Source organism: Oncorhynchus nerka, linkage group LG20 (genome assembly GCF_034236695.1).
Source record: "Oncorhynchus nerka isolate Pitt River linkage group LG20, Oner_Uvic_2.0, whole genome shotgun sequence".
In the NCBI taxonomy this organism is placed as follows: domain Eukaryota; kingdom Metazoa; phylum Chordata; class Actinopteri; order Salmoniformes; family Salmonidae; genus Oncorhynchus; species Oncorhynchus nerka.
Window position 1 is genome coordinate 80,492,685 of NC_088415.1, and position 27,896 is coordinate 80,520,580.

General features: G+C 45.0%; 2 protein-coding genes across 4 annotated transcripts; one reads left to right on the plus strand and one right to left on the minus strand.

Moving 5' to 3' along the window:
• The first annotated feature begins 322 nt into the window (after positions 1-322).
• Positions 323-4,812, plus strand: LOC135563046 (proteoglycan 4-like). 3 transcript variants are annotated; one of them, XM_065005843.1, is made up of 6 exons: positions 323-434; positions 985-2,014; positions 2,255-2,341; positions 2,629-3,276; positions 3,380-3,624; positions 3,996-4,812. In XM_065005843.1, the coding sequence occupies exons 4-5, from the start codon at positions 3,144-3,146 to the stop codon at positions 3,616-3,618; spliced, it is 372 nt and encodes a 123-aa protein (XP_064861915.1). In that variant the 5' UTR covers positions 323-434; positions 985-2,014; positions 2,255-2,341; positions 2,629-3,143; the 3' UTR covers positions 3,619-3,624; positions 3,996-4,812. The 3 variants fall into 3 exon arrangements, with proteins under 3 accessions (XP_064861915.1, XP_064861912.1, XP_064861914.1); XM_065005840.1 differs by lacking the exons at positions 3,380-3,624; positions 3,996-4,812 and having other exon boundaries at positions 2,629-3,142; XM_065005842.1 differs by lacking the exons at positions 323-434; positions 3,380-3,624; positions 3,996-4,812 and adding an exon at positions 642-739 and having other exon boundaries at positions 2,629-3,142.
• On the minus strand, positions 4,147-27,461 carry LOC115103205 (nucleoprotein TPR-like). The gene is given in 48 exon segments (XM_029623981.2): positions 4,147-4,441; positions 4,960-5,064; positions 5,187-5,293; positions 5,375-5,639; positions 5,788-5,894; positions 6,048-6,139; positions 6,351-6,422; positions 6,577-6,766; positions 6,768-6,816; positions 7,056-7,266; positions 7,504-7,704; positions 7,838-8,328; positions 8,491-8,690; positions 8,812-8,888; positions 9,049-9,242; positions 9,389-10,100; positions 11,196-11,381; positions 11,531-11,720; positions 12,192-12,322; positions 12,859-12,990; positions 13,811-13,948; positions 14,053-14,200; positions 14,545-14,741; positions 14,937-15,140; positions 15,331-15,447; positions 15,622-15,762; positions 15,952-16,145; positions 16,293-16,503; positions 17,269-17,409; positions 17,682-17,816; positions 17,944-18,106; positions 18,363-18,511; positions 19,274-19,410; positions 19,693-19,856; positions 20,010-20,227; positions 20,549-20,656; positions 20,978-21,175; positions 23,874-23,968; positions 24,125-24,256; positions 24,470-24,557; positions 24,753-24,833; positions 24,914-25,006; positions 25,247-25,411; positions 25,610-25,713; positions 25,822-25,909; positions 26,029-26,096; positions 26,208-26,312; positions 27,215-27,461. Coding segments are annotated over 48 exon segments (7,704 nt in total). The 5' UTR covers positions 27,366-27,461; the 3' UTR covers positions 4,147-4,382.
• Positions 27,462-27,896: the final 435 nt, after the last annotated feature.

Below are 27,896 nucleotides of genomic sequence, written 5' to 3' on the forward strand. Positions count from 1 at the left end.
TCATCCTACTGAGTTGGACAAAAGGTATTTAATAGTCTTGTTTTTCTATTCTATTAGAGACAAACTCATGATGACCTCATCGTCGCTGTTGGCTGCCTTCGTGGTGGCGACCCATGCTGCTCTTCTGCCATTCTCTGCTGCTCAAGGTAAGAACCCATTGTCTGGTACAGGGGCCACATTATATGCTGAATATGTGACACTGTTAATGTCAACAGTTCTGTAAGTCCCTTTGGACTTTTTTTAATGGTAGCATTGAATGTACAGTAGTAGTTGTTTTTGGGCTCATCCCTCCCCATCGCTGTCGCCCCAACCTGCAGACAGCTGCAGTGCTAGATGTGGTGAGCCATTTGCTCGTGGTCAGCCCTGCTAGTGTGACGCCAGCAGCCTCCCTCATGACGAGTGCTGCAAGGACTTTGAGGCTCTCTGCACTTCCGGTAAGACTGATGCTATTACTATGTCTTTATTTAAAAGTCAGCATGGTTATTCATCAGAGTCTGTATATATGCATGAATGTAAACATGTGTTGATGTACCTGAAACTCAAACTATGTGACAGGCCAAGTCATCCATCAATGGTGTAGTAGAGAGGACCATGTACAAAGAGAAAGTCTGTGTGTTGGTCAATATCAGGTCGTGCAGTGGTAGGTGTGGTGAATGGTTCAGACGAGGCAGGCTTTGCGAATGTGACTCAGGCTGTGTCCGCTATGACACCTGTAGCCGTGACTACCAAAACCACTGGGGTACGTCCAACAGCTATCTTTATGAAGACTCTTTACAACACTTTTTCATGATATCTGATAGTTAGCTCAACTTAACCAGGACAATACAACCAGCAATCAGTAATCCATTAAACCCATCAGTCCCACAGAGAACATGTCTAAAGAACACTGCCTATGTAGTTAATGATTTAAAGTGAGTTGAATAGAGTGATGGATCAGACCATTTACTAATCGTTTTTGATTCATCAACTTTCTTCTGTTCTTAGATGCCACTCCAATTCCAACACCAACCCAGAGGATCAAGCAGGATGCCAAGAAAAAGCCAACAGGCTCAGTTATTGTCTTTGTCTTTGTAGCAAAGTAACTGCATGGATCAACAGAGCTTGTGTACCCTGATTATAGGCCAAACTGTGCTAGGTTAGAGTGGGCCATTTTAAACAGTAGAAACGTTTGAATAAGATAAAATTATCTTTAGCGCTTCCTAAGAACAAATCCTCCAGCAAGACAGAATTGAAGTCTCTCAAATTTTCCAAGAAAAATTTAAACAGCGAGAGTAAGGAAGGCAGACAAAGCATGTGTGTAATAGCTGGGGTCCTGAGTTTTTCCAAACCAAGGCCATGCTTATTGACTGGAAGAGCAATTAGCCTCCATCTGGTTACGTGTTGATCAGTGACCGACTGACTGCATGTGATAATCCAACCCACAATAGGCCTCTATAGGTTATCGATGTATGGTGGTCAGATGAGATGAAAGCAGTAACTGTACTGAAACATGCAACAGTTCAGGGGCTGATCCTGTGTGTCTGTCTGCCCTCTGGGTCTCAGAACACAAAAGTTGATCATTTCTGGTATTTTTGTTGTGCTTTCAGACCATAGTAAGGTCACATACACCTCTCCATCTGACCATCATTGACATGTTCAGCCTATTGTGGGTGCTCTTGTCCATCATTGACATTATCAGAACACTGCATGTAATGTATGAAATGTAGAGATTGAGGACTTTGTCAACATACAAGGCACTTGTGCTGGGCAACAATTGATTAAGAATTTCAACTACATGCTAGAATCAGTCATTTTCATGCTTTAGAGTTTATGGTAGCCTGCTCTGTGGATTCCTGTAACCGGTCTGTGTTTCTCACAGACACTAACGGCCCTTACCCTGGATCCAGCAGCTCTAAGAGCCAGAGTGACTATTCTCCTTTCTCCGAGGACCCAGCATCCCCTTTGAACCCTGACTTTTACCCTCTGACTGACCGCTTCAATGGCCCCTCCACAGCCCCAGCCACTGTCATGGATAGTGAGTGTCAAAGTGTTTGATGAAGGTATTGTCTGAGACAGTGGTAGAACAGCTAGTTATTGTTTATGTTTTGAGGTAGTCGAGCGACAAGAGCAAAGCTCTATGTATCTTAGTAGGCTCAGGAGTCCAATGTTCTCTCTGAATGCTGATACATTGTGTAGTCTATTGTATACCTGCTTGTGTTTGTTTGTATGTACATGTTCTAACGTCCTCCATCTTGCCCCCTTATCTCCTGTGAAGCCTTGAGTGATGCAGCCACCAGTCTCTTGGAGGGCATCTCAGCTCAACGGCCCCAGCACCCTGGCAGGCCTAGCCAAGGCCTTGGAGGTCAACAACCCAAACAAACCCCACAAAAGTCTACCAGCTAGGGACCTCAGGATTAGATACTAATTTAATGTTTCTCCGTCAGTCACTTGTGGGATGTCTGCTGTGTTGTGATGTACAGTACTGCATCAATTGATTGCAAAAAAAATAAATAAAATGCAATCACTCAAGTAAATATTTAGCTATTATACAGTAAGCTATATGTATAATATTATATAGTAAATAACACCTAAATATTGTTCACAATTGTAATGGCTTCTACCCACACGAGTGTGTCCTCTTTACTCTAGATGCCAACAGTAACCCAGACCTCTGCAGTGACCTGCCCATCAACAGACTGGCCAACAGAACCACTCATCTTCAAGTGTGTGTTGAGCATAGTGGCCCAGCTCATGCCCAGCACTGTCCTACACAGCTCTCTCCTATCTCACTTATTACTTAGTGATTCAATGTTTATGAAGGTCAAGTAGCTTTTCCAAAGCAGCAGCAGACAAAAAAAAGTAGTGACTTGATACATTATCTAATGATTGTGGTTTGGTTTCCTCTCTGGACGATGGACCCCAGGACCAAGGCCCTTTGCCCAGCCCGCAACGTCACGGAGGAGTTTGGCATTCCGTCCTCTATCGACAGTGCCGTCACCCGCACCAACTGCCAGGGCAAGAGCTACATCATCAAGATACTGAATGCAGAGGAAAAACCTAGAACCTGAGAGAAGTTCAGACGGTTGGGGCAGTGGAGATGCCTTGGTGGAACCAAATGGCAACACTTTTGTCCCCATCTCTTTTCCATGTAAGGCTACTGGAGGATGGCCAACGGCAAGGAGCCTGGTTACCCCAAATCTGTTGCCTCTAGTTTTGATGGTCTGACTGGCACCATCACTGCAGCCCTGTCTGTGCCTGTTACCAGAAGGCCCGAGTCTGTCTACTTCTTCAAGAAAAGTTAGGGAGAGCTTTGAGGATTACCACAACCTAACCTACTCCCATTGCTTTACACAAATGAGCTTGCTTCACTCAATCCTAATTGACCATTTCTTTCTCACAGGAGGCACCATGCAGAAATACTCCTACCCTGCTGGAAGTAGCCCCGTCTGTGGCAAGAAATCCAAGTCCAGTACCAAGACACACCACGGTCCCAGAGCAGAGGTGCGTCTGGGCGTAGAGATTAACATCAAGCTGTCTCTGAAAGGCTTCCCCTCCTCAGTGACCTCAGCTGTGTCTGTCCCCAGCGCCAAGAAGGCCGACAGATACAAATACTTCCTCTCTGCTGGACCCAAGTCTTAGTCTGAGGTATTGTACATCTGATATCTTGGTTGTATCATGGAAATGGGGTTACTGCAGTTCAAAAGACAGACGTAATGTACACATACACATTTAAGAAATGTATCATTCTTACGCGGATGCTGTGTTTGACATCCGGTTTACAAAATATTAAGAACACCTGCTCTTTCCTTGGCCGACTGCCCAGGTTGAAAAGCTATGATCCCTTGAGGTCACTTGTTAAACACACTTCAGTGTTTATGAAGGGGAGGAGACCGGTCACTTGGGATAAAAACTAATACTAAAAAGTCAAAATGCTAATCTAAAAGCAAAACAGTTATTCTGTTGGAAAGGTAGTTATTTATAATCTATATAGTAACATGAACTCTAATCCATTTTAGTGCTCTACTTCAACATCAAGATATCTGGTGACCTGCCTGCTCTGGCCAAACCAGACAACCCCGATCCCCGCCAGAACTCCATCAACTGGCTCAAGTGTGCCTAGAGCCACCCTATGGATGGACCACCGCCAACGCACGACTACGACAAACATTTTATTTTTCTCAAAGTTTATTAGCAAAAACAAAAGCAATGGAACAATCACTCTTCTCGAAACAAATACAAAACAACAAAAATGTACGCTTTTAAAGCACATGGTATCATCCACTGACACAAAGTTAGGGAAGAAAAGTCAATCACAAATTAGTTGGATTTTTTAAGTAGACCAAGACACTATGATTGATAGTTGGGATGAAGGGCGGGGGATGGAGCAGTGCATGATGGCATCATTAGCGGGGTAGGTTTCCTCTACCGAAGGGGCCTCTTCCTGCTCGAAGGAAGCCCATACCTTGAATGGAGGAGGCGAATAGAGTCAAGTTCCATCTTACCCATCATCCAAAATGGCCACTTCATGACACTTGTAACTCTGTTGTGCTGCTTTAGATTGGGTCACTATAGCTTCTTTGAAGATTGTTTTGATGTGCGTTGAAATAATTATCTCTAAACTGTCAGTGCTAAGTTCAAACATAAGATAAAACATTTTACAAGACCAAGTTAAAACCATACCTGCTGGGGGGGCTTAAGTATCTCTCGCATGACAGCAACCCTGCTCCAACTATACTTGCAGCACATGTACTCCAACATGCCAAACAAAAGTCTACAATGTGTGCTTTATGTCACCTACTTTCACTTGCTTATCAAACTAATTTTAAATTCTCATCTACTTTGTTGTGTGCTGCGTTTCTACTCTATTAGGCAACAGTATGGTAGCAAAGCTACTGCTTTAGTTGAATGGACTTATAACATGTTGTTCTGGGTTAAAAGTGGCCTTCAAGACTTAAAAATTCAATGTAGATGAAAGCTCACCTCCTCTGCGGATGAGCGCCCTGCCCCTGTTGGCTATTCTCATGGGCAGAGAGTGCTGGGCCAAGGGGCGGCCGGAGGGCTTGGGCTGCACACTACTGCTGGTGTCTGAAGAGAGAGGGAACAAAATAATTAGAGAAGAGACAAAGAGGTTGTAAGCAGGGATGAGAGAAGGTTGAGGTGTGAGAGAACAAGCAAGAGAGACGTGAGAGAGGGAAAGCTGTACTGACCGGCAGAGCTGGAGGTGGGCTCCTGGCTTGTGGAGGGCAGACTGGCATCGTCTGACGGCTGGGCAGAGTCCATCTCAGCCTGGCTATCCATGGACGCTTCACCACTCCTACTAATAGGATTGAAAAGTGTGTATGAGCAACACACACACACCCCCCCATCCCCACACCACAACAACCCCTGTTCTCACCCTTCACTATCTGCCTCCATGAACACCTCATCACCGTCATCTCCTGGGATGGCCTCTCCGCCGGGGACTGCCAGCCCGTGGTGGCTCGTGGATGTCGTCACCATGGGAACAGACTGGGATGCCATGTCCTGGGCATCAGAGGGGTGGGATTCATTGAAGAGCGTCACTGGGGCAGCAACCTGCAGGGGTGTGGTGGGAACACTCCTCCCTCCAGACTCCTCGTCGTGAGCGGCCAGGAACAGTGGACTCTCGTACATCCCCAGACCTACAGACACAACCACAGAGGTCAGGGAGTTGAAGCGGACACTCATTACAAAGACATATCAATTTCATGACAGATATATTGTATCTATAGAGGAAAAAGCCAGTACAGAGCAGCATATTCACTCAGTGCTACTTGGTGTGTGTTGTACCTCCTTGTGAGGCGAGCTGTCCGAGGTCAGAGTGGGACGAGCTGGCCTGAGGCATGTCTTCAGGAGGACCAAACCTGAACCTGGGAACTCCTGCTACCTGTGGAGAACTGAGACAGACACCGATAATAATATCAATGAAAAACCAATGGCCAAGAGACCGGGTCCAGTCAATAAATACTAAATCACAACATTCATTTAAGGGTCCATACAAGTAAGTGTGTGTGTGTGTGTGTGTGTGTGTGTGTGTGAGAGAGACTTACTGTATGGCCTCAGCAAAGCCATCAGTCCGGTGGGGCACCACCAGAGTGGGCGTACTGGGGACCATCCGGTCATCGTCATCAAAGAAGTGTTGCTGAGGGATGGAGAACAGAGATGGTGAGAAAGGACTAGCAAACTGTGCAAGACATGACTTGGTTAGGTTACATGGTCATTGAAATACTCCTGGACCCAAATTATGCCTAGACCAAGAAGCCTTTAGTCCAGGAATAAGCTTGGTAACACTAATCTGTGTCTGGGAAACCAAGCCTCAAAATATAGCCAGGCACCATTCCTTCCTGCCTTACCATGTTGCCTATCCCAGGCGTGAGCTGGGGTCCTCTGCCTACAGACTGCCGGCGGATTGGCGCAGACAGCCTCTGTGGGACAAACAACCACAAGGACACTGAACTAGACAAAATATTTTTGCACAGCTGACTCAGTACATAGTGAATATTGTATAATTGAACCCAGGAGCATGTTAGTACAGGTTACATCTGAATATCTGTATTTACTTCTGGATCAAAACCTTACCTGTGTGGGTGGAGGTCCCAGGCCCAGCTCAGGGCCGGGGGGCTGGATGTAGAGGCGTGGGGGCAGGGGGTGTGGGGGTCGGCGGGGGACAGACTGGGGCAGGCGCAGGCTGGAGGAGGGGGAGAAGGGGGAGGTAGAGAAGGAGAAAGTGCTGGTAGTACTAGCGGTAGGCTGTAGTAGTTCTTTGGGGGTCGGACATGGCCATGGGGAAGGATTCGGTGGTACTGCTGCTCCCCTCACCTGGAAGCAGGGGAAGGGGTTAATGTCTCAGACTGATACGTCAGTCACTAAGTCACATCTACCTGAAGTTTCTATTCACTTCTACTTAATGATATTTACTGCATTAACTTTACTTTCAAAACACAACATCCATATTTGGAAGTCTCTCAATTGTCAGACAAAACTCCCTCAGTCAGTGTTTCAAATGCAAATTGGGGGACTTCCTAATAGAAATGTCGTACAAAAACAGTGTCCCTCACCGCTTTGTGAGTCAGCCTGTTTCTGGGAGGTGGAGTCTATAGCTCCCATGCTCTCCTCGTTCTCCGAGACAGGCTCCGAGGTCTCAGGGCCCGTCTCGTCTCCTTCAAACGGCTCGTTGGCGTCTCCGCTCCCCTCGTTGCTCTCCTCTCTTCCCATCCCCTGGTCCTCGTCATCATCATCATCCTTCTCTTCCTCCACCTCTTCCTCATACTGGGAAAATACAAACATCTCTTGAATAATCAAATGTATTTAAAGATTGTATCCATTAGCAATTATCACAAAGTGCTTTTACAGAGAGAAAATAATCTAGCGTGAAATGCACTTCTAGCGTGAAATGCACACCTTACTTCGAATTAAACACCTAAATAGAGCTCAACATATCAGATTCTGCAAACATTCATAAAACACTGAATATATTTTAACGTCAACATATACTGAAACCCTCACCTGCTCTGCCTCTTCCTCCTCTTCTTCTCGACTGGAGCTGTCTGTGTCGATGATGATGACGTCAGGCTGGCGCTCTTCGCTGGAGTCCTGGGTGTCAGAGGGTTGGGGGGTCACCTGGTGGTCTGAGGGGACAGACTGGGACACCCCGTCATCCTCTTCCTCCACCTCTCCCAGTACAGGAAAGGACACGTCTGGTAGTTCCTACCACACACAGTTAGATAGGGTTTTGCAACAACACTCATGTGATGATGAATGCATGCACCTGTACACATACAGGGCCTGATACACATGCGTATGAATTTGTGCGCACACACTCCTATGTCTTAAGGTTTACCTGGCTGCCATCTGGAGTCTCCTGGTTCTCCCCTGACCCCTCAGCCTCTCCATCAGTGCCCTCTTCATTCTCCTCCTCCAGTCCCACTCTCTGGATGATACGGAGCTTCTTGGGGATGGGTGGTTCGTCTGGGTTCTCCAGGGCTATGTCGGCGCTCTCTGCCCGAGCCTCCAGCTCCACCTCGCGGGCACGCTTTGGCCCAGCAGAGCCCCCTGTAGCAATAGCAGAGCCAAATACGGCCGTAGAAGTGGAGGGCCTCTCCACTTGACCACTAGGGCCTGCCTCTATCTCCTGACTGGCCAGCTCAGCGGTGGGCGGGGCCTGCTGTTGCTGGGTTGGCTGGACGAAGGCGGTGGCCTGGCTGCTGATTGGCTGAAACTGAGAGTGCGTGATGTTCTGGACGCTAGGGCTGGTGGAGCGGACCGAGCCGCTGGTGCTGCCGAACACAGACACGTGTTCCACGGGGGTTCCACTCTCAGAGGACTGCAGCACTGTGGGGGTTAACACACACACACACACACACACACACACACACACACACACACACACACAGGGGATAACAAGGTCAGGTCAAAAGTCGCCCATCCACAGCTGCCCTGGGGAACAGTCGCCCATCTAATGCCAATCCTATAATACAGAGCCACTTCTCTCACCTTCCTGGCTTTCAGACTGTGTATGGGGCATGACAGTGGCCGTGGGGGTGGGCATGGTTATGGGCACCATGGGTCGGATGCTGGCCCTGGGGGTGGACTTGTTCCCGGGGATGGGGGAAGGTTTACTGGGGGCACCGCCCGACACCGTGGTGGGTTTGATGTTGGCAGTGGGGGGCTGCTCTGAAGAGCCGGAAGAACCACTGTTTGGTAAGAAATGGGAGACAAGACAGACGTGGTGTTAAGAGTTGGGGGATGCATCAGTTACTTTAGATTTTAAACCAGTATTTATTTTCAGTGTGCATGATTCAGACATATTTCTACCTTCCCCTGTCTGCAGCTTGGGAAGTCCTCTGGTTGATCTGCCTCTGATCTGGAGCTCTCTGCTGCTGCTCCTGGGTCTGGAAGAAGACAGTGTCCATCACAAATAATTGAATTGGAATTTCAATTCATCTCCTGGATTGACTGAATTTAAAATGTAATTTATCCCAAATCAAGTGTACAGTACTCCCTGTACAGTACGTATGGGTGCATGCAGATGTTTGTGTGCAGTGCCTGTACCTTATTTTTCCCCTGGTCCTGGGACTCGTCTCTCTGAGGTTGTTCGTCACGGTGGTCTCGGAGTTCCCTGATCTCTCGGTCCTGTCGGTGCAGACGGCCCTCATACTGGGACTTGAGAGCACTCAGACGCACCTCCTGCTCCTCCCGCTGCTGCTTCAGCTCCTCCACCTCCTTGGTCAGATGCTCCTTCGCAACTGGGACACACACAGAATACTTCATTTGGAATCCGTGTACAAACCCCAGATAGTTCTCAGATCACTTAAATCATTTCTTTAAAATCGGGGCAACAAACTAGATAATGTGCATAAACAAAACATAAACAGCTAGCTATGTGACTTACTGTTGAGTTGGTTGATCTTCTGCTTGGCGCCCATGAAGACCTTCTTGGTCTTCTCCTCCTTGTCGGCCATCTGTTGCCGTAGCGACTCCTCCTGAGCAGTCTTCTCCTGCAGCTCCTGTTTCAGCCGGGTCACTTCACCCTGGGTCCCCTGGGCAGACTGTTCCTGGAGCCGGGTCAGCTCCTGTTTCAGCCGGGTCACTTCACCCTGGGCCTGGGTAGACTGTTCCTGGAGCCGGGTCAGCTCCTGTTTCAGCCGGGTCACTTCACCCTGATTCCCCTGGGCCTGGGTAAACTGTTCCTGGAGCCGGGTGAGCTCCTGTTTCAGCCGGGTCACTTCACCCTGGGTCCCCTGGGCCTGGGTAGACTGTTCCTGGAGCCGGGTCAGTTCCTGTTTCAACCGGGTCACTTCACCTTGGGTCCCCTGGGCCTGTGTAGACTGTTCCTGGAGCCGGGCCAGCTCCTGTTTCAGTCGGGTCACTTCACTCTGTGTCCCCTGGGCCTGGGTAGACTGTTCCTGGAGCCGGGACAGCTCCTGTTTCAGCCGGGTCACTTCACCCTGGGTCCCCTGGGCAGACTGTTCCTGGAGGCGGGCCAGCTCCTGTTTCAGTCGGGTCACTTCACTCTGTGTCCCCTGGGCCTGGGTAGACTGTTCCTGGAGCCGGGTCAGCTCCTGTTTCAGCCGCCCCATCTCTGTGTTGCGCTCATTCACCGCCTGACAGGGTGATGGAGAACAATACTTTATTAATCCATACGAGATGGAAATGTGTCTCCTGCTATCATTAGAGGGGTTTGGGGGTCAACGGTTTGAGGTGTTTTGTAAAGCTGTATGGTGAAGGAAGTACAGGAGAGGGAATAGATTGGTCCTCCAGAACAAGGGAACAGGATCATGGGTGGACAAGAAAGGTGGCAACGTATTCAATCATGACCTTTCTCTGGAATTTTTCTTTTAAATGGAAATACAAATACAATCAAATCAAAGGTTAATTTCTAGTCAATAGCTAGGTTTCTATCCAAATGGTGACAGATAATCAGGCGAATATTTAAAAAAATCTGCATAAAAACACCAGATTTTCCCACCAGTGGCGAGTTATCCATCAAACTGACTTGTTGGGGATAAAAGGCTATGTACATCATTTATTTTTCGGTCTATGGTTTTGTCACAAAAACTGTAGTGATAAATCGCTCAGTCTGGTTTCACCTCATGCTCTCTAGGACAAGACTTTACTGATAGTGGACAGGGGGTTATATGATGAGATATGGATAAGAGGAAGACGATCTCAATTGATAATTGGCAGCCAAGCACCGATCATCAGGTCACAAGCGTTCAAATAACAGCCTACCCTCAATATTTATCCTATTGGAAACGTGCCTGATCACTGTGCACTTAACCACCAGCTGAAGTTCAGAACTTATTTAATCTGCCTATAAACTTTTCATGTTTTCCACATTGTGGTGGTTGGCCAATATCATTTGCTCCAAGTTTACTTCGATATGATGGTTATGTTCATATTTGCGCATGAAGGCATTTCCACCGCCATTTTGCTCATAATTCTTTATACAGACAAAACGATCCCACCATGTCGACCAAACAAATTGTCTTTCGACATTTATGAAATTACACCGACATTTCCTGTCAGGACTTTTTATTAATGCGTCAGGTAATTCAACCGCATGAAATGGTTGGATGGAAACATGGTTTATGATATTGACAGGGTGCCAACACCCATCTGCACAAAAGTAGACTTTTAGAAAAGCAGTTAAGCTCAGCATCTACAACACTGGCTCCATACACATACAGTATACCTACCTCCTGTACGTTTTTCAGTTGTCCTTCCAGGTCTTTGACCTTGGTCTCAGCCTGGCTGAGGGAGTCCTTCAGGCTCTGGATCTCTTGGGCAGAGGCCTGCTGGGCCTGTTGAGCCTGCTGCTGGGCCTGTTGCACAGCCTGCAGCACCTCCTCCTGGGCTGGCTTGGCTGCTGCCTCCGCCACCAGCTACCAAAGGGGACAGGAGCAGAGTGTTGGAACGGAACAGAATTAACAGTCAGTAAAGTTCTGACTGGCCCCGGTCATTGTAGCTGTGGGTGCAAACATGTGCAGGTACAGTTTAAACATGCATGATCAGCAAATGTACACACACACACCTTGTCGTGCTGCACTTTGAGCTCCTCATACTGCGTCTTGTAGCGTCGTCCGATTTTCTTGACCTGCGTGATGGTCTTGCACTTCTCCTGGATGTCCAGGTGCTTCGCATCCCTCTCGGCGGTCACCTTGCCCAGATTCTCCTTCAGGTTCTGCGCCTGGCTCTGGGCTGTGATAACCGACGCATGGGTCCTAATGGAGGACAGGGGTATGTATGTATGTATGTATGTATGTATGTATGTATGTATGTATGTATGTATGTATGTATGTATGTATGTAGTCAAGTGTAGAGGAATGCGGATTAGAAAATAATAATAAAATAAAATTATTTTTGGACAATCTTGGGACAGTTTATAATTGAGCCTACTGTACTATTACATTTGGATTCCGTTTCTGAATTGGAAACAATGAATTGTCCCCAACCCTGGTGTGCACGTGTGTTTTATAATTCTACAACGATGCATAGAATCAGAGTGAGCGGCAAATTGCATGTCACAACATGACAGGTGTATTGTGTAGTAAGACAAGATAAATATAGGATAGCAAATTGGTAGTTATATTAATTTTGATAAGTGTAGGTTATTGCCTTGTTTTTTATATCAACAAATATAAAGAATTGTACGTAAATTGTGATGAGTCTATTTCGAGTGAGTGCATACTGACCTGGCCACCTCAGCCTTCAGTCTCCCAGTCTCCTCAGAGAGCTGCTGGATGCGTTTGAGGTGGGCCTCTCTCTCAGAGTGCAGCTTCTTGTTCTCCTCCTGGTCTGTGTCCTTCTGCTGGCTCACCAGTTGCTGAGGGACACATACACAAATTCACTCTGGAATGCCAGAGTGTGCTCTGGGCGTTTGCAAATTCAGAACGTTGTCAGATTGTCCATTCGTAAATTCTCTGAGCATTCAGAGCGAACACTGGATGATCTCGGCCCGAAGAGTAGGGCTGATCTGACCTCACAATGGGAGTCAAGCACCCAAGCTAACTGGCTAACGTTGGCTAGCTACATCAAGAAACAAATGAGAGAACAGCTCACTGACCATTTTACTCTCCCTAGCAGAGCTGGTTAGGCTGTTTTCATGTTATTGGTGTTGGTGACTGCAACTGTCCTGCTTGCAATAATTGAATTACACTTATTTGCAGATGTTTAATGACACCGGCCATATTCAACGGGTGTTGTGTGTTCGAAAATGCATCAGTTATTCTGCGCTCTTGTACACTCAGATGAGAGTGCTCTGAAATCAGAGTAGATAGCCAAAGTGAATTTATGAACAAACAGCACGCACACATATTGTATATCATCTCTCTCACACAAACATTGAAGTTGACCTCTGACCTGTGTGCGGGCCTTCCAGCGTTTGCTGTCCTCTTCCAACAGTTTCTTCTCAGCCTGCAGCATGCCATTCTTCACACTCAGCTCAGAGTTGGAGTCCTGCAGGGGAGTGATGTCCGCCTCCAGCTTACGCACCTGAAAGAAAAAGGAGGTAATGGTAAACGCTCAATTCACATGAGAAAAAGAGCACTCTGTCAGTATATGTATAGAGACAAGGGTTCTTCGTGTATAGCATCAAAGCAACGACGTTCTACAGAACTATAAAAAATGTAATTCAGTCTCATCATATAGGTGATGTGTGTCCAAAAGGCAACAGACTGGCTCAGAAATCAACATTAGGATGCCTACTAAACATTTGGGAGTATTACTGCAGCTGACAAACATCTTTAGAAAGAAATCATGTAGCTAGTACCAATTATTAGTGATGCTTTTAACACTCATAGGGCCCAATAAAATCCATTTATGCGTTTTGCTTGATTCCGTTTGTTTTTCTAGGTTTGTTTTCGTCTTCTGGTTTTTGTTCTCCAAATCACCCACAGAGACCATTGTATGGTAATGCAGTGTTTCTGTAGCACTCATGTGATTGCAGAGTTAACAAAACAAATGGCCACTGGATTGATGTAAATAATCAGATATTCTGCCAGGTAGGCATAGGCTACTTTTGTAGTTAACATTTCATTGAGGTTAAGGAATGCTTTTCCATCTACGAATTTACAGTCATCATTAGCATCATCATTAACGGCTACACAAAATGTGTACCAAACGCACACAAACATGGGCATTCATGTTTCAGAAAGCTGCAAAATAGCGTTTTTTATCAATTCAAAACATTTAGTTGATTTCCTAATAAGTTCAATACATGTTATAATATTGCTGAATTCCGTTTAAATGTCTGGATTCCGTGATTCTGTCCGTGTTTTCCACATCACTCAATAGAGTGTATAGGAGTCCTTACTTTAGCCTGGGTCTGGTGCAGCTCTTGTTCCAGTCGCTCCCTCTCCTCCTTCAGCATCTTGTTGGTCTCCACCAGCACGTTTAGGTTCTCCATCCTCTTCATTTTCTCATCGTGCTGGGCCATAGTCTTCGCTGTCAGCTGGGGGGCAGACAGCAGAGTTAGTTGAAATTAAAATATGAACCCATAGCAGGCTGTAACAGAGGAAAGGATGCTCTGAAAGGTTAAGAACTTTCTAATTCTACCTGTAGTTTCTCTCTCTCAGCGTTGAGGCTCTCTTGTAGTTCCTTCAGCTCTCGGTCCTGGTGTTCAACCTGTTGTTTGTAGCGCAGTGTCTCAACCTCGGCCACCTCAAACTGTGTCTCTGCAATCTCCTTCTCACGACGCACAAACCTGCAGGAGGGAAAGGTCAGAGCAGGCTTAACAAACTGCTTGCCCGCTAAAGTACTGGTTAGGAACAGCTCTAGTATAGGCTCGGTTTCCAGACACAGATTAAGCCCATTTTTAAGGTAGAATGGTGCTTTTTTTGTTGTCTAGAACTAGCTCAATCTGGTCTGGGAAACCATTTTGTAGTGTAAAAATGTATCAGTGTGATCTTTCAGTTTTACAATCAGGAAATTCAGGTGACCGCAGATTCAGATGTAAATTATCCATGTTTAACACAGGTCAGTAATACAGGTATCAAGTACCTATAAAGGAATTGGCACAGTAAGCAAAGTCACATCCCTATCTACTACCTGAGGATCTCCAGGATCTGTTCCTGAGACTTGCCCTCTTCGCTGAAGGACAGGTTGAGGCTGCTCTCCCTACTAGCCTGTTGCTGCTGCTGTACTGTGGCGGCCATTTTGGCTCCCAGGCTCTCCATCTGCTGGTGCAGCAGGCCATTCTGCTTCTGCAGCTCGTCTGCCCGCTTCTGCTGCTTGGACAGGTCCTCCTGGGGGAAGAGGGAAGCCAGGGTGTGAAGAACAATGTTTCCAGCTCATCACCAGTAAGCAACTGATGGAACGGTAACCTGTAACATTCTGGCCAAATCTAATAGTTCTTTACCACATTGTCTGTCAAAAGATCTGCATTACTCTTTCAACAACGTTCACGGCACATCTCCCCCACCTCCTGACCAACCACCAACCTTAAGTTTCTTCTCCAGCTGGTACCAGTTGGTGCGAGCCTCCTGTAGCTGGGTGGTGGTCTGTTTGGCCTTGTCCTCCAGCTGCTTCCTGCTTTGGTTCCCCTGCAGGCCTTGTTTCTTGACCGCCTGTAGCGCCTCCACATCAGCCGCATGCAGCATCAGCTCCCGCTCGTACTTGTTCTGGGCCTCCACTGCCAGCTTGCCCTGTGCAAGGAGAGAGAGTCAAGTTTGACAAACCCATGCCTAGACACTGTCATACCAACAGGCTTTCTAGCGTTTTACCTCATTTATAACTAGAGGTGGAGCACAAAGGATCTGAAGCAAGCAACATCCAGGGCAGTTTGCCCTTAATTACCGACTGAGAACATGTAGCCTGACATAGCTGGAAGTCTACCTGCTGCAGGCTGTCCTGCATGGCCTTCTGTTCCTGGGTGATGGCTGCAGCCTTCCTCTCCTCCGCCTCCTGCAGCTCTGACTGCAAGTTTTTCATGGTCCTCTTCAGCTCATTCACCTGGGGAAAAAGGAGTGGGCATGAGCGGAGGATGACAGAGGAGAGCCTTGTTGGGCCCCCGACTAACAAGTCAGCTCCAGACATCCAACATTAAGAGGGGTCAATACATTGCAACATTTAGTAACAGCTGTTGCTTCTGTTTTGAGAAAGTATTTGGTACAGTTGCCATCTTACCTGTTTCTCCACAATATCCATGGCCTTCCTCTTCTCCTCACGGAGCTCCTGTTTCTCCTTCTCAGCCTCCACCAGCTTCTTCTCCAGCCCACGCTGGAACTCCTGGGCCTCCTTTAGACGAGTCTCCACAGGAGAACGAGCCTGAGAGGTAGAGGTAGAGAGAGACGAAGTTAGGAATCAAAGAAGTTACATCAAATTGGTGTTCAAAGTGAGTTTGAACTCCACTGGTAGTGCCGATTACTACAAGGTTGGAAGATTGATAAGTCAAAGGGTCATTGTAGGATAATAAGTACTCGTATGCTTTTCTTGTGCTAATTCTCAACACATAACCTGTTTCTCTTTGCTGAGGGACTCCTCCAGGCTGAGCACCACGGTGCGGTACTGCTCCACGTTAGTGGTCGCGTTCTGCAGGCGCTCCTGCAGATCACTGATCTGCTTCTCGGCCTGCTGCAGACGCCCGCGCACCTCCTCTAGTTCTGACTGGAGCTTGGCCTGGGCCTCCTGGGACTGGGTCTGAGATGGAGCTACAAACAAACACAGACAGAGAGTGACTGAAAATGCCAACAGTTCTGGTCCAATGCCACCATTTCCAATGCTTTTACACAATACATGGCAAATTCAGTCAAATTCCCAGAGGACATCTGTATTTGCCCCTTTGGACAAAAGCCTACCTCTTAACGGTGCTCTGATGGGTGCCCGGGGGTTAGTCTGGCCCAAGCTCTGACCCTGGCCCAGACCTGAACCCTGGTTCTGGCTTTCAGCATGGCTGAGCTGTTGTTTCAGAAGGTTAGCCTGCTGCTCAGCATTCTTCAACAGCTCCTTGGTCTTCTGGTGCAGGGCACACTGGGCCTCTAGCTGCTTCTTGGCCTCCAGCAGTTGAGCCTGAGGGAGTATATTTAAATAAAAACTGGTGGAAGAAGGAAAGGGGGCCTAAAAGTGTCCGCATGCTCCCAGCCGAAAAAGTTTGTGCATATATGACAACATTGTGACGTTTTTTCTGTGTTTTGGTCTTCGGCAAGATTTTTTGGGGTGTTCGTGCACACACACACACAAAAATGTCTGAAGGCAAGACGAAGTCTACGCCCCTTCATCAGTGATTGGTCAACAGCAGGGATTCTTCACTTAAGTGCTTGTTGTCATTCAACGAGAAAGAAATCATTTAATGCAAATTTCTTCACTTTTCGCACCAAACATCTTAGTTAGATGTAAAATTGCTCGACTAAAATGTTGGCAAAAACGTCATAATTAATGACAGATTTCTTGAGTCATCTTAGATTAATTCTGAATGTTGAGGAAGTGTATACTGGCTACGGCATCGAAAGATGGACAAACAGTACTATTGCCGCCTTTTCTCGTTCTTTTAATGGAGTTTGCGAGCTGAACCAAAGCATGCAGAAGGCTTAAGTGATGTTATGGTAAAAGCCACAGAAGGTCTAATATTCTCAGTCATGGGTATTCAACTCATACCCTACGAGAAGGGCAATTAAAGAGAGAAGGACAGAACGAAAGGGTTGGGGGAAGAAAGAGGGAATGAAAAAGTGACAGAGGAGATAAGGGAGACAGAAAAAAGACAACCAGTGTCAAAGAGCAAATCAGTAAGAAAGAGGAAAGGAAGTGAAGTAAGAAAAAGATTGAGTGTATACGAACGTCTTGGTTACGGCCCAGCATGTGCCTCTGCTCCACCTCCTCAGCCAATTTCTTCTTAAACTGGGTGAGCTCTCTCTCCAGTCTCTCTATCTGGCTGTTCAGACGCTGCCTGGTCTCAGTCTCTGTACGCTCCATCGTCAGCTAGGGGACAAGAGTAAGGCAGGGAGGTGATCGTCATTAAACATAGATCTTTTCTACACTAGAGTAGTGTGACTGGACTCTACGGCAAAGCTGCATTTGCAGTGATATCCCACAGGGCTAATGAAAGTAGGGCAAAGCCAAACCACAGATTTGTCCTTTGAGGCATTTTCAATTACTAGAGGCCCACTGTAAGGAGTCTGTCAGGATAGGCCTCAGTAAGGGTACAATGTGTTTGTGTAACTGGTTGACATATGTAAGAGCAGTGTGTGTACCTGGATGGACTTGAGGTTGGTGAGCAGGAGGTTCTGGTTGCGCTGCTCAGCCATCATGGCTTCCTTCTCCTGGTTCAGTCTGGACTCTGCTGACTTCAGCATGTCTCTCTCTTTCTTCATGTTCTCACCACGCACCTGATGGTGGGGGGAAAGAAAGAAAAGAAAGGAGAAATGGAGAGAGAGGGGAGAAGAGAAATGAATAAACATACATACCCCATCACAACTTAACTAACCCCGCCTGGGCCAACCTTGACCTCCTAACCTCTGCCAAGGCCAGCTTCTCATTGGCTGCCCGGAGATCCTGGGTCATGGTGTGGATGATCTGCTCATGTTTCTGAGCCGTGGCGGCCATCTTCTGGCTCTTATCGTGCAGAGCAGCGATCTCCCGCCTGTAGCCGTTTACATTCTCCTGCAGCATCTCGTATCTGACAGAGACCAAACACGGTTTGATTTACTTCAGCAGATGGACACTTCTGCCTCAAAAAATACATACGAGATGTGTTTGTTCAGAGCATTCGAAAAGGGAAGCGGAAAATGATCAATAGCCAAAATTAAAAATGCAACAGAAATCTATTTTCTCAGAATTTTTCTAAAATAAGTCAGGTGAAGTATGAAAAAGCAATGCTGGACATACACATCAGTATTGTTGTTGGATTTAGTATAACTTAAACAACAACTTACCTCTTGGAGGCGAACTCCAGCTGTGTGGAGAGCTTGGCCTTCTGGGAGCGGAACGCAGACAGCTGCTCCTGTAGCTTCTCGTTCTGCTCGTTCAGCATCCTGTCGTTCACCGCCTTCTCATTCTTGTATGTGGTGAAGGAGTCGTTCAACTGGAAGGGGCAGAATGAAAAAAACATTTTTGTGAACGGGGTGGTGTACCTAATAAACTGGCCACTGAGTGAGAGTGTGCGATCGTTCCCCTTTGATCACTGAGTGGAAGTTAAATTGGTTTCCATCGCATTTTCAACTCTACGGATTGTTTTGTCGCAAACTGTGGCAATAAATGGCGAACTTGCACATGCTCTCTAAACAGTTCACTGATAGATGACAGGGTACGTTATATGATGATATGGATAAGAGGAATATAATTTATATTTGATAACTGGCAGCCAACCATTGATTATCATATGTCACCAGATTTCAAATAATACTCTCAATATTTATTGTAAATTTGCGTCAAGCTCACCACTGTCCATCACCACCATGAAGTTCATGATAATTTATTTAATCTGCCTATAAACTCCTAGTGGAAGTAAAAATTATATCACGTGACTCCAAGTTTACTTCGATATGATGGTTATTACATCAAAATACAAAATATTTTGTAACAACTGATGAGTCCTCTCTTGCAGTGCCGAACTGCATGTGAACAGCAGTGACAGTCATTTTGCATGCTGGACAACCCCAGGCAATAACAGTAGCCTAGTCAAACTACACACTGTGCCCAGTTTCGCATGCTGACCAACACGAGGTAAGTAAAAAAATTCATAACATAGATGAGATACTATTCAATTTCCTTTGATTCAACAAAGAATAAATTAAAGTGTCAAATTTAATGTTGTCTGACTGCCTCTCCCTGGTATGCATCTGACCTGTTTGAGAGCAGCCTTGGCCTGGGTGGTCTGGGAAGACTCAGCGGCTGAAGCCCTCATGGGGGTGGACCTGGTGGGAGGGGGGAAGGAGGGCCGGCTGGGGGTGTACATCTGGGGGGCTGCCTCCTGTGTAGGACCTGGGAATAAGAACATATATAATCCTGTCAGCATAAGCATAACATAACAAGCATAACAAAGATCAATGAATTGATCTAAAGCTCCAAGGCCCAATAAATAAACATGCCCGTGTCCATGTATTGACTTGGCTGTGTGTGAAGGTAGGCTCAATGCATACATCTTTGTCGTGATTAGGGTTAGGTTGAGGGGTGGTTATACTGTGGTGGTTGAGGTTTAAATTGATGAGTGTTTACAGCGCGTAGGTTGGGGTTAGGTTGTGAGATGGTTGCTGAGAAGTTCACCTTGTGGTGGGAGGTTGAAGCCGGTGCTCTGGGACAGCAGGATGCGGTACATGTCTCTCTGGCGGCCGTTGGAGTCAGCCAGCTGCTTTTGCTGGTTTCTCTGCTCCTTTATAATCTCCAGCTCCTTCTGGATCTTCTCTAGCTGCTGTTCCAGCTGGGTCACACTACATATACACAAGACAGGAGAAATAGAGTTTGTTTTCAGAAATAATGCATTTGTAAAAAGCACTAAGCAAATGAAATCTGACTGTATGACTGCGATACTATGTTCAAGGGTGAGGAAGTACAGTGCCAAGGGGTTGATAAACGTTCGCTACCGTGCAGAATTGGCCTCGGTCTTCTCTCTCTCCATCTTCTCCCCCAGCTCCCGGAGACGTGCCAGCATGCTCTGGTTTTGCCGCTGCAGCTCCTCCACACTGCGGAAGGAAACCTGGCGTGGGTTGATGATCTCAGAGCTACTGCTCAGGTTCATCGTCTCCTCGCGGACCACCGGGTTGCCACGCGCCTCCTCCAGCTCCACTAGCAGGACGCGCACCTAGAGGGCGCGATGAAAAGGAGTAAAATCTATATGAGAGCAACTTATTAAAGGCAGTGGCTCCTATTCTTATTCCTGGAGGAGCTTCTCTTGATTTTGTTAAAGCAAGGAAAACCAAGACACTTTGATAGCCACCAAACTGTTAACTTCATATTTTAAGTTCCCCTATATTTCTGTTATTACAGTGCTATTACTCTGTTATTAGTGCACCTGGACAGGAGTCTCACTGTTGAGTAAACATTGGAACGTAGTTTAGTTCATTTTAAGTTAACAGTTATATTAATATGGTAATGGTAGACACTAAATGACACCATGGTATACCTGCTGGGACATGTCCTCCAGCTCTCTCTCAGAGTGCTGGTTGTCCTTCTCCAGGTTGGAGCAGTGCTTTTTGGCCTCATCTGTCTCTTTCTGCAGGCTGTGGATCTCCTGAAGATTACAAGAGATCGAAATTGGTCAATCCAAGCCTCAACTCAGACATTAGCACTGATACATGCCTGTATTTTTCTGCGTCGTATTCTCTCCCCTCTTCTATGTGATGTATCTGGGTTTTGTTCATGAAATGGTAGACATTTCAAAACTAAAATGAGCATTTCGTATAAGTCTAGGTAGTCCCTCCCTTTTTACTGTCTGTTTTCTTCAGTTTGATGCCTAATGAATACGACCCAACTTCTTCCTCTGCCAATTTCTCTTTCCCCTCCCCCACATATTGATCCTCACTCGTCCAGTCCTACCACCTCTCCCGCTCACCGTCCTGGCCTGTTCCAGTTTGGCACAGAGGCTGTTCATGGACCTCTGCATGCTCTCATAGTCCTCCCGCTGGCGCTTTAGGATGGGCGCCTTCTCCTCCACCTCCTGCACGATCTCGTCCAGCACGCGCGTCACACGCCGGTTCTCCTGCTTCTCAACGAGCAACTGGTCCTGGATGTCCACGAATGCATTGTACAGCTAAGAGAGCGGGATTGTTTTGTGTTAAAAAAAAAAAAAACATGTTAAGTCACGACTAAACATTTGCCATCAGAAAATATTCATACCCCTTGACTTATTCCACATTTTATTGTGATATTGAATTCAAAAACAGATTAAATTACACACAAAACCCCACAATAACAAACTGAAAACATGGTTTTTAGAAATGTTTGCATATGTATTGAAATTGAAATACAGAAATCTAATTTACATAAGTATTCACACCTCGTTGCTATGGTCCTCCAAATTGAGGTCGTGTGCATCCAATTTTGTGGGGGGGGTCACTACATTGAACAGATAGTCCCCCACCAAACAAATCTATAGGAAGTCTGTTCTGAAGTGTCTGTCCTAGAGGTCGACCGATTTTCAACACCGATACAGATTGGAGGACCCAAAAAAGCCGATTTTTTAAAATATATATTTGTAATAATGACAATTACAACAATACCGAATGAACACTTAATATAATAGATAAAATCAATTTAGTCTCAAATAAAAAATGAAACATGTTCAATTTGGTTTAAATGCAAAAACAACGTGTTGAAGAAAGTAAAAGTGCAATTTGTGCCATGTAAAAAAAGTGAACGTTTAAGTTCTTTGCTCAGAACATATGAAAGATGGTAGTTCCTTTTAACACGAGTCTTCAATATTCCCAGGTAAGAAGTTTTAGGTTGTAGTTATTATAGGACTCTCTCTCTCTCTATACCATTTGTATTTCATATACCTTTGACTATTGGATGTTCTAATAGGTAATTTAGTATTGCCAGCATAATCTCGGGAGTTTATAGGCTTGAAGTCAAACAGTGCAATGCTTGAAGCAGAGTGAAGAGCTGCTGGCAAATGCAGGAACGTGCTGTTTGAATGAATGCAGTCAGACTGCTCTTTCAAATCATAGACTTAATTATAATAACACACAGAAATACGAGCCTTAGGTCATTAATAATGGTCAAATACGGAAATTATAATTTCGAAAACAAGACGCTTATTCTTTCAGTGAAATACGGAACTGTTCCGTATTTTATCGAATGGGTGGCAACCCTAAGTCTAAATATTGCTGTTACATTGCACAACCGTCAATGTTATGTCATAATTATGTACAATTCTGGCAAATTAATTACAGTCTTTGTTAGGAAGAAATAGTCTTCACACAGTTCGCAACGAGCCAGGCGGCCCAAACTGCTGCATATACCCTGACTCTGTTGCACAGAACGCAAGAGAAGTGACACAATTTCCCTAGTTAAAAGAAATTCATGTTAGCAGACAATATTAACTAAATATGCAGGTTTAAAAATATATACTTGTGTATTGATTTTAAGAAAGGCGTCGATGTTTATGGTTAGGTACACATTGGTGCTTTTTTCACAAATACGCTTGTTAAATCACCCGTTTGGCGAAGTAGGCTGTGATTCAATGATAAATTAACAGGCACCGAATCGATTATATGCAACGCAGAACAAGCTAGATAAACTAGTAATATCAACCATGTGTAGTTAACTAGTGATTATGTTAAGATTGATTGTTTTTTATAAGATAAGTTTAATGCTAGCTAGCACCTTACCTTGGCTCCTTGATGCACTCGCATAACAGGTAGTCAGCCTGCCATGCAGTCTCCTCGTGGAGTGCAATGTAATCGTCGTCCAAAAATGACAATTATCGATTGTTATGAAAACTTGAAATGGGCACTAATTAATCGGCCATTCCGATTAATCGGTCGACCTCTAGTCTGTCCTATATCTGAGAGAGATAAGAAACATCTGGAAACATGCATTATTATTTTCTTCTTACATTAACCCCTTATTTTTTTGACACGAAACAGTCTCCATATATACTTCCATGAATTTATTCAGCTGGTACTGGGGGACCTTCAGGCGGGTATTGTGAGGCCTGTGGTCATGTACGTGTTCTTGCGAGTCTCTTCTTTCCATAGAGGGGTCATAATAGTTTTGCAAGCCAAACCGTATGGATGCTAGACGATTTCCTGTTAGCCTAATCACCAACAAAGGGGCGTAGACTTTGGCTTGACTCCAGAAAAAAATGTAATCCAAAACATCACAAAATGTCGTCATAATATATGCACAAACTCTTACTACCCGTTTCATCTGGGAAGCATATGGACATCTTTCGACTGAGGCAAAGATTAACGTTCCAACAGGACAATGACCCCAAGCATTCAGCCAAAAACAACCCTGGCATGGTTTCAGAACAAGAATGTGAAGGTCCTTGAGTAGCTCAGCCAAAGCCTAGACTTGAATCCAATTGAAAATCTGTGGAAAGACTTGACTGCTGTTCACCGTCGCTCCACATCTAATTTAAGAGCTTGAGAAAATCCCCAAATCCAGACGTACCCAAGACGACAAATCTGTAATCGTCGACAACGGTGCTTCTACAAAGTATTGACTCAGGGATGTGAATTCTTATGTAAATAAGATATGCATTTAATTTTAAATAGGATTTGCTAAAATTTCTAAAAACATGTTTTCACTGTCATTATGGGGCATTGTGTGTAGATGCGTAATAAAAAAAAATATTTAATCTATTTTTAATTCAGACTGTAACACAACAAAATGTGGAATAAGTCAACGGGTATTAATTTTTTCTGAAGGCACTGTATCTTCGAGACTTTGACACTTAATTTAATTTCAATGCTTCATCACAATGTTAAAACATGTCATTTCACCTCCATGAACTTCATTCCAGGCTTGACAATCTTGGCCACAGCAGCTGCGGTCGGACACATGGAGTCCAACTCTTCCTCTGTGAGCACTGGCATGCCTGAGGAAATAAACACTTTTAAAAAAACAATAATTCAACATCTTGACACCTTGTCTTGCAGTATGAGATAATCTCTCAAATAAGCAATTTCAACAGATTCAGATGGTAGCTAAAGAAAAATTCTAGACAATACAGATATACAGTACTGTGACATACTTCTTTTCTTATCTGAGGCACGCAGGTTGGCGTTCTCCAGCTCCATCTTCTTAAACTTCTCCTTCAGCTCAGCCTCCTGTTTGCTCTTTGACCCCTCCATGTCTGCCAGCTTCTTCTCCATGTTCTGTCTCGCTGTTGGAAGGAAGAGCCATGACATAATTAGAAAAAAATGTCTAAACATTTCTATACATTTTTCTATTAGATTTCAGCCAAACCAAAGTGTTACTTTTTCCTATAACATTTGGGTCTTTTCAAAATGTGATATTATTTAGATTGATACAATCTATGGTTGACAACAACCATTAGGAATTGGAAACAATAGAGTGAACGCATTGTGTATCTCACCATCACCAGCCTCCTTCACCAGCTTGTGCAGCTCCTCCACGGCCCTGTTCAACTCCTCGTTCTTGGACTCTGCATCTGATGCTGACCCCTAAAGAAACCACATAGAAGAACGGACCATTAGCAAGCTACCACCGCACTGCTATGAATGCCTTATATGCCTAAATGTTCACACTAAATATTGTACATAATGCAAAACAGTGCTAAAATATACACCTGCATACTAAAAAAACAGTGTGCATACATATTCCAACATAGTACATTAGAAGAATAGTCAGATTATTACCTTGTACAAGTTGGAGAGCTTGATGTGGGCATTCTGTTCATTGCGGTACTTCTCCTCCATGGTGCTATGATGGTCTTTAGCCTACAATACATAGATGTATTGATAACAGTATAGTTCCTTATCAATAATCCCATTTATAATCAGTTGAATTTACACCAAACCTCTTTCAGTTTTGTCATCAGGTCCTCCACTCTCTTCTGCAGGTTCTCACTGCTCTTCTTCAGATTGGTGACTTGGGTTTGAAGTCTTGTGACCTGGAGAGAGGGTGGAAGCCACAGGGTGTAAGGACATAGACTGCTCTATGGTCACAACATTCATACCAAAGAAATGTAATGCTCACCACATAATTATTTCTAAGAGTTATATTGACATTTTCTATGTCTATTGTTTTGTATACGAGATCATACAATTACAGAACAGCCTGGTGAAATTGAAGCATATATGATATATTTGCACAAGAAGTCATAAAACCAGTGTGCCTTATGGTACAGTACCTCGTCCTTCTTGCACTCAAAGCTGCACTTGAGCTCCAGGATCTCCTTGCCCTTTTCCCTGGAGACTGATAGCAGCTCCTCTGTCTTGGTCTTCAGTTCAGAGTTCAGCCACGTGTTCTGATTCTGCAGTAGCTCCTTCTCCTGCTCCATACGTTTCTCACGGTGCTGGAAATACAATGTGTGAAATCATTAAGCAATCATTGTATTCAATACAATATAGGGATGATCAGACAGGTGCATTCTCAGAGACACCCCCATCTCAATCTGCTTCTCAAAGTGCTTGAAATACAACCTTGTTATGTTGGCAATGTAGTTCATATAAAGTAAATGGCTAGCATGCTCTGAGGCTCTGGATTTTTTCACCTGAATGGAGACCTCAGAAGATTGGATCTCATCCAGTTTGAGCTGTAGATCTATTTTGGCTGTGTTGGTCTCCACCAGCTTGTCATTTAGCCGCTTGACATCCTCTGCGGAAAACAAATGAACACACTTATCATATGGAACAATAGCAGGTAGTAAGACAAACAAATCATTTACAATGAGGACAACTCGCATGTGCCGAGTCCGTGTCTTACCGGTGAGATTTTCCACATCTTGAGTTCTCTTTTCAAGCAGACGAGCCAGTTCCCGCCTTTCGGCCTCAATCTCATATTTGGCTTTGCTCTGAAATAGAGTTATGATATATATTAACGCTCATGCCCTTCCATTCCCTGAAGTTTGATGAAAAAGCTTTCTGCATGCATAACGGTCATGTGGACAAAGAAAGATACGCATATTCTCACCGGCTGCTGTGATTCCTTCTCCTCTGACGATTCCACATCCACACCTTTCAGATTGTTCAGCTCTTCGACTACAGAGAAAGAGAATATAACACTTAACCTTCAATCTAACCTTCTGGACTTGGACTGTGTGACAGGTGGAATGTCAACATTGGTAGTGTGGAAAACAACAGACTACTTACTGAGTTTGGTATTCTCCTCTTTGAGAGTCTGGTAATTCCGGGTGTGAGACACAATCTGCTCCTGACTCTCTGCCAATCTCTTCTCAACGTCAAAGTATTGCTGCTCTATATATGTAGTAAGGCATGGGGGATATGTCACACATGGGCAGGAGATAGGCTAGCTCTCAAACACGTTAAGAAATGTCAACAATCGTCGCTTGCAATATGGCTTTCGTAGCATATGGCCCTTATCCTTCATCAGCAAGAAATAATCATTGTACACTTACTGTAGCATTCTTGCACAGATCCATACAGCTATGGGTGCCCCCAGCCGACGAAACTATACTATATAGCTCTGAGTATCAATTTAACTTTATTTTATTATTTCTCGCTGATGTTAAAAAAGGTCATTATGCTTCCTAAACCGTACCACAAGCGATGCGTGGTCAGATTGAGATTGAGCGTCAGGGCTCTTAACAAAACTCCCCGTACAGAAAACGCCTTCGTCAATTAATCGTATGTTATGGAAAATTGTTATGAGCAAGGGCTAGCGATACAATGTAGGTACAACACATTGACATGGGAGGCAATAATATGATGTAGGTAGCTGGTGTGTCTAACGCTAGTCTTCTAGACAAGAATGAGTAACACTGGAAATATGAATGAGAAACGTGTACGAGCCAGAATTTGAGGACGTACATGGAATAAAACGTGATCAGTTTAGTCACCCCTTCCTAGAAGGTAGCGGCAGCGAGCTTAACTAATTATCAAACTCACTTCACTTAAAACGCACTTGCAAAACAATCATTGCACTCAACCAGCTAACGTTCACGTTACAGTACAGGGCCTGTACTACTACCATCTCAGGCTATAACGTTACTGCTGCAGTAGCTAATAAATACGGCCAGGTTCATAGATTATTAGCTAACTAGTAACGTAAAATATAACCAACCAGCAGCTAAAGTTATATTGGTTGACATAAATAGCGAACTAAAGCTAGCTAACCCACTAGCCAATGCTCCACTTACCACAGTCCGCTTTGAACCGCTCGTGCTGCGTTTTGAGGGATTCGATTTCATTCTTCTGGTCAGTAAGGAACTTTTCTAATTTGTTTTGAGCAGCTTTAGGGAGTTTATTAAGCTCTGTACGCTCCAAAACTTGAAGCAGAACTGCCGCCATCTCCCAACCAGTCCGAAACAGCGCAAAGCAACTTCGTTGGGATAGCAATCAGAAGAAAAAAATGACCTCGAGTAGCATAATCTACGTTGTCAATAAGCGACAGATACCATTAACCGCGGAGCATCACGGGAGATTTAGTATATTGTCCAATCATCTTCCTCGGATGCAGTGACGTATTATTTAAGCGATGCCACAAGTATTAACCAAAAACGTTTTTAGAACGAACTTATTGTTCTGTGTATCAACCAACATTTTTTAAATAACTAAACCAAGATAGACCACAGCCCATCTTTTCAAATGGGAAGACATTTGTCAAAGTGGGCAAAACAAGCAAGGAGGGCAAAACAAGCAAGGAGGAGGGCAACGCCAAGCACGAGCTAACGAGATCCTATTGAGGCGTTCTATCATAATTTGTATTTTTCCGTTCGGAAACGCCTACTTTGAAGTGCAGGTGTGGATTAACTAAATTGGCATTTGCACTCTTAAACAACGCCATTTTTACTTTGTCAAAGGGTAAAGTCTACAAAACGT